At 42.9% G+C, this 6,457-nt stretch overlaps 1 protein-coding gene across 1 annotated transcript in view; it reads right to left on the reverse strand.

Moving 5' to 3' along the window:
• CEP97 (centrosomal protein 97) overlaps positions 1–4,408 on the reverse strand; it is a 31,466-nt gene extending 27,058 nt beyond the window's left edge. Inside the window, 4 exon segments of the mRNA XM_023508064.1 lie at positions 1,556–1,724; positions 2,405–2,547; positions 3,893–3,961; positions 4,366–4,408. Of these exon segments, the coding sequence (XP_023363832.1) occupies positions 1,556–1,724; positions 2,405–2,547; positions 3,893–3,961; positions 4,366–4,408 (424 nt within the window).
• Positions 4,409–6,457: the final 2,049 nt, after the last annotated feature.

Raw genomic sequence — 6,457 nt, forward strand, 5'->3', positions numbered from 1 at the left:
AAAAAAAAACATAATAGAGAACAAATGGTTAGAAATATTTCATCAGTTTTTTTTTTTGAGACAGAGCCTCAAGCTGTCCCCCTGGGTAAAGTGCCGTGGCATCACAGCTCATAGCAACCTCCAACTCCTGGGCTCAAGCGAGTCTCTTGCCTCAGCCTCCCAAGTAGCTGGGACCACAGGCGCCAGTCACAAGGCCCAGCTATTTTTTTTGTTTATTTGTTTGCAGCCGTCATTGTTGTTTGGCAGCCCCGCTGGATTTGAACCTGCCACCTTGGGTGTACATGGCTGGCGCCTTAGCCACTTGAGCCACAGGCGCCGAGCCTATTTCATCATTTTGAAACAAACCATGTTCCATACAATAATGCACTAAAAATTGTGGGATACACGCTGTCCTTACCAGCTAATGCTGCAACTAAACGTGTTTTTTCTACGGTAAATAAAGTGTGGACATCAGAAAAATCACAATTAAGTGTTGAGACTGAAAGCCATTTTATGTGTGAAATATAATTTAACAAATTCTTCTGAAAAATTTCATGACCTTTTAAACAACAACAGCAATCTACCAAAAAAATTCACTCAAATGAGAAATATGCCAAAGAATAAAATAATACTATACATAATTTTTTTCATGTATTATATTTGTAAATTGTACTTATGTTGAAATTTAAAAAAATATATTACAATACTATTTTTGCATGCTACGAAAATTTCTGTTGCTCCATATAGACCAAATTTTTAATTAAGAACTACCCCCCTCCGTCAATGGTGTCCTGCTTTACCAATGTTAAAATCTGGTCACCTTACTCTATGAGTGGAGGGCTTTTCAAGTGGCTCATACCATCCCAGATACTTACAACTTGAACCTTAGAGATGACATATGACAGTATGTTTCATGGATAGAACAGAGTTTACAAGTTTAAAGTGAAACCAAATAGCCTGGATTGAAGTCTTGATACTGTAACTTCCTGGCTCTGTGACCTTGGACAAGTTACTTAAAATACCTTGTGCTTCCTCATCTATATGATAGGTGTAGCACTTGTACCTACCTGATAAGCTGTCATGAGATTGAATGCATTTTTTTTGAGACAGAGTTTCACTATGTCACCCTTAATAGAGTGCTGTGTCGTCACAGCTCACAGAAACCTCAAACTCTTGGGCTTAAGCAATTCTCTTGTCTCAGCCTCCCAAAAGTAGCTGGGACACTACAGGCACCCACCACTACGCCCAGCCACTTTTTTTGTTGCAGTTGGTTAGCTGGCCCAGGCCAGGTTCGAACCTGCCATCCTCAGTGTATGTGGCTGGCGCCTTAACCACAATGCTATGGGTGCTAAGCCAGATTGAAGGAATTAATACAGATAAATGTTTAGGACAGTACCCGGCACAAATTAATTGCTCAATAAAAGACAGCTATTAGTAGCATTTAATCTGGTCCACTCACCTAGCATACCAAAAATTTAAGACAAAGAGATACTTATTAACTTACCCAAAATTATCTACTTATATACTACAGTTTTGTAATAAAAACAATCATTAAAATAAATAAATAAATAAAAACCACCATTCACCTTAAGATTATTTCCTGCCAAATTCAGCCATTCCAAATGTACCAGTTCCTTTAGCCCTTCCACATAACCAATGCTATTATGAGGTAAATTTAGTACACGGAGTAGGGTCAGTTTGGCCACACCCATCATCCGCACCAGCCGATTATTAGCTACTGATAACTGTAAAAAGGAAACAGCATTATTTGTAGGAAATATATATGTGTACATATATATATATATGATAAATATATATATGATATATATATTACTTTCACTTACAGTGATTAAAAAGGTTTATTTAGACAGGCAAACATTCCCAAATACACAAACCCTTTTGTAGTGTTCACATATATCGTCTACATATTTTACAGTATGACTGTTTTTTGTTGTTCCTAAGCAATAGAAAATACAGATAAAGCTGAGCCATCAGTCTTCTTCCAACCACTAAAGACATTTTTAACACAGCAACACCTTGAAAATGTAAGATCCACACGAGGTCTTTACACTGTTTCAGCCAAAACCTAAACAATGCCAGACATGTAAGAGGGGTTCAATAAACATTTCTTAAATTAACAAATAAGTAAACTTTTTATATCCATTGTGAAGTAAAAGGTTATCTTAGCAAAACAATATCTTGCCAACATAAAATGCTTTCTTTTGTTTAACAATGCTTATTTTTCTAATCTACTTTAAATGTGGCATTTATGTTTGTCCTTAGAAGAATTGGCACATAAAAATTTAAGGCCACATTTACTCTTTCCAGGCCTGCAGAATGACTTTATGTTGGGGAATTTTATACTTCTGTTTAATAATAAACTGATCCTATGTCACTATTTCCTAGATAGCATAGCAATACCCACCTGTATTAATTGTTTGCATTTCTCCAGATTTTCCAATTTAATAATCTGATTTTTATCCAGAATCAAAGTGTGAATATCAGCTTCACAGGGTAAATTTGGACCTAATTTCTGCAGTCCCTGCCCTGACCAATTGACTACTGATCCTTGAAAAGAGATAGAAATTTGTTAGCAACACAAATAAAACAGTACAATAGCTGAGCATAGGGATAAAATTATATTCATAAAAATCTCTATAAGTTTCACGGTAAAAAAATAGTAAAGCATAATAGATACCAAGATTTTAAAACTAAAGCAATCCTGATTGCTAGATGAGCAGATTGAACTATTAACGTTTCCTTTAGAAATATCAAATTAGAACTAGACTTATGATATTCTACTTAAATTTCCATGATATAATACTTTGAATTCTTCACATTTAAATATAAACTATTATTTACTATATTTTACGACTAAGTAATGATTAATATTTTTTAAATGGAACTAAACTTTTGATAAGAGCTCAACCTGCTTACAACCTTAGTACCAGTAAAGGTACTCAACTACCCAAGCTATTTTGAAAATTGAAGTACAGTTCAGTTCATTTGTCTATAAAATAAAATAACACACTTATTTCAACTAGGCTGATGTGGTGATTAAAAGAGAAATCCTATGAACAATTGTTTCTGGCACAAGGCACTCAATAAAGCAATTTAGTGTAACAGACTTTCAAACCCTGGCTGCGCTAGTTTACCATAATTTAGGTATGTCATTGATCTCTTTTGGGCTTATTTTTCTACTTCTTAAAATGAGGATAGTAATAATACCTGGTTCACAAACGTTGGTCTACAGAGAAAATGAGAATGTAAGAAAACCACTCAGAATTATCGTCTAGCTCGTAAAAAGTGCTCTATAAATGTTAACTGCTGTTACAGACAGATTAAGTTGCTTTGGTGGGCTAGAGGGGTGGAGCTTAAGAAAAGCGGATACAAAGGGGGCGGGGCCAGAGAAACTGCCAATTTCAAATTTTCACTCAGATTAGGACTACTAAGGGAATAATTATGCGAGATTGCTCTTCTAGAAGGTTTCAACATTTTCTCATTGTCTAACGGCTCTTAGCATGTGAGGGGTCACGGGCCTCTGTGAGAATTCAATGAAAGCTGTGCGCTGTCCCAGAAAATTGTATACAATTCCAGAAGGTCGACGGACCTTAAAATCATCCGACTCCTCCCCGAATCTACTGCTCCCAGAAAATGAACCCCTGGTCTAAGCCTTGGAGACCGCCCCAACCCAGGCCCTACCCCAGATTCAGAGGGCTGCCGCTGCCAAGACTCGGAGACGTAACCAAAACAAAAGATCGCGTCTAGCGCCCCAGATCGCTCCCTCCCGACCACAGAAGCACTCAAACCGCGCGCTCCGCTGGGCGGCGACCAAACCCGATCCCAGCATCTGCCTGCTGGGAGTAGACAACTGTGGGTTCTGGGTCACCCCCTAGATTTTATTACAACTAACGACCACCAACAACCAAGGAGTCAAAGCCAATCTCGGGAGTGGTATCCGAGGGACGATTTCCTGAATGTTCTAGGAACCAAGGGCAAAGGGAAATACGTAAAGCGAAAGAAGGAGATCTTGGGAATTTCGCAGGGGCACCTGAAACTCATGTAAAAGTCCAAGAAGGTCACAGCAACCCCAAACCCACCGCTTAGACACCCGCGGGGGCGCGGGAGCCCGGGCTCCGGGCCGCGCGAAGGCCTCTGGGGGCTGTGGTTCCCTGCTCGGTTCTCGCCACGACGCGGGAGAGCCGGGCGGCGCAGGAGAACTACAACTCCCAGAGGGCAGCGCGCCTCCGCGATGCCCACAGCCCCGCATCAAAGACCTAGTCCAGAACTGCACCTCTAAACCCAAGCGTCTACTCTTCTCCAGGAAACTATTTAATTCAGCTGGGTGGAGTGAACCTTGGATATCAGAGGTGAAGGTCGCCTTACCTTCTCTAGGAGGCAAAGTCGCGTCCACGCGCGCTGCCGCCATACTTGCCGCTTGCTAATACCAAGCAACCGTCCTCCGGCGGCTCAGTGGAGCTTCTAGTCTGGAGGAGGGAGCCGGAAACTATAACTCCCAGGATGCACGGCACCCCGACGGCCCAATTGGCTGCCTACCCTAGAGATGGGAAGCCGGAGTGAGAATCTGAGCGGCGGGGAGCCCGGGAACGCGGGCCTACTCCCTTATTTGACAGACGAGCAAAGTGAGTTTTTTGTTTTGTTTTGTTTTTCAGAGACAGAGTCTCACTTTGTCGCCCTCGGTAGAGCGCTGTGGCGTCACAGCTCACAGCAACCTCCAGCTCTTGGGCTAGGGTAATTCTCTTGCCTCAGCCTCCCGAGTTGCTGGGACTACAGGCGCCCGCCACAACGTCTGGCTATTTTTGTTGCAGTTGCCACCGCTGTTTTAGCTGACCGGGGTCGAGTTCGAACCCATCACCCTCGGTATACGGGGCTGGCGCGCCCTACCCACTGAGCCACAGGCGCCGCCTAAAAGTTTTTTTTTTTTTTTTTTGTAGAGACAGAGTCTCACTTTATCACCCTCGGTAGAGTGCTGTAGCATCACAGCTCACAGCAACCTCCAACTCTCGGGCTTAGGCGATTTTCTTGCCTCAGCCTCCAAGTAGCTGGGACTACAGGTGCCCGTCACAACGCCCGGCTTTTTTGTTGCAGTTTGGCCGGGGCCGAGTTTGAACCGGCCACCCTCTCGGTATATGGGGCCGGTGCCCTATCCACAGGCGCTGCCAGCAAACTGTGTTGTTAAATGATCATTTCACTACCGTGTCCAGAAGTTTTGCGAAAACTTGACATTTTTGCGGTCAGGATAAGGAAGCTATTTAATGGTAGACCAAATTTGAGAACTCATTGCTACAAGTCTCTGTGGGCGGGAGGCGCCTCTTCTTTTGACAATTCTAAGTTGAGTTTTCAACTCCGCTCTAGGAAGGACTAGACTAGAACAATCTGGTTGAGATACTCAAAGTGAATACCTTGTATTTGAAATTTTAGTTAAGTAAGAGTTTTAATGCATGCTGAAATAAAAACTTTTGGGGGGGGGAGACAGAGTCTCACTGTGTCACCCTTGGTAGAGTACCTTTGGTGTCAGAGCTCAAAGCAACCTCAAACTCTCGGACTTAAGCGATTCTCCTGCTGGAACCCACTAGCCTCTGTGTATATGGCCGGAGCCCTACTCACTGAGCTACAGGCGCTGAGCCGATAAAAACTTTTATACAGTATTTTTAAATGATTATTCTTGGACTTTGACGTGGGGAAATATTTAATAAGTATGAACCCAGAGTTTTTCCAAGGAGCATTCAAGGAAAGTTTAAAATGTAGTCTCCAAACTCAAGAATTATACTGCTGGCTCAGTGTCTGTAGGTCAGCGGCTAGGGCGCCAGCCACATACACCCAAGCTGGCTGGTCCCAACTTGGCCCAGGCCTCCTAAACAACAATGACAACTGCAATCAAAAAAAGAGCCAGGCATTGTGACAGGTGCCTGTAGTCCCAACTACTTGGGAGGCTGAGGCAAGAGAATTGCTTAAGCCCAAGAGTTTGAGGTTGCTGTGAGCTGTGACACCACAGCACTCTACCCAGGGCTGAGACTGTGTCTAGAAAAAAAAAAAAAAGAATTACATTGCTAGAGTGCCTCAAACTCCTGAGTTCAAGTGATCCTCCTGCCTCAGCCTCCCAAGAACTTGGGACCTAGGTGCCTGCCACAATATGTGGCTATTTTTTCTATTTTCAGTAGTGGGGAAGAGTCTTGCTTTTGCTCATGCTGGTCTTGAACTCCTGAATTCAATTGAGCCTATGTCCTTGGCCTCCCAGAGTGCTAGGATTATAGGCGTGAGTCACCACAGCTGGCTCAGGCTCACACTTTTGATATAAAAATTACATGTAATAATGTGATTGTAACTAAATTCATTTAAGAGTTCAGGGAATGGGCTCAGCGCCTGTGGCTCAAGCAGCTAAGGTGCCAGCCACATACACCTAAGGTGGCGGGTTCGAATCCCCAGCCCGGGCCCCCCAAACAACAATGATGGCTGC

Source organism: Otolemur garnettii, unplaced genomic scaffold (assembly GCF_000181295.1).
Source record: "Otolemur garnettii isolate 467f Iridium unplaced genomic scaffold, OtoGar3 scaffold00220, whole genome shotgun sequence".
Classification (NCBI taxonomy): domain Eukaryota; kingdom Metazoa; phylum Chordata; class Mammalia; order Primates; family Galagidae; genus Otolemur; species Otolemur garnettii.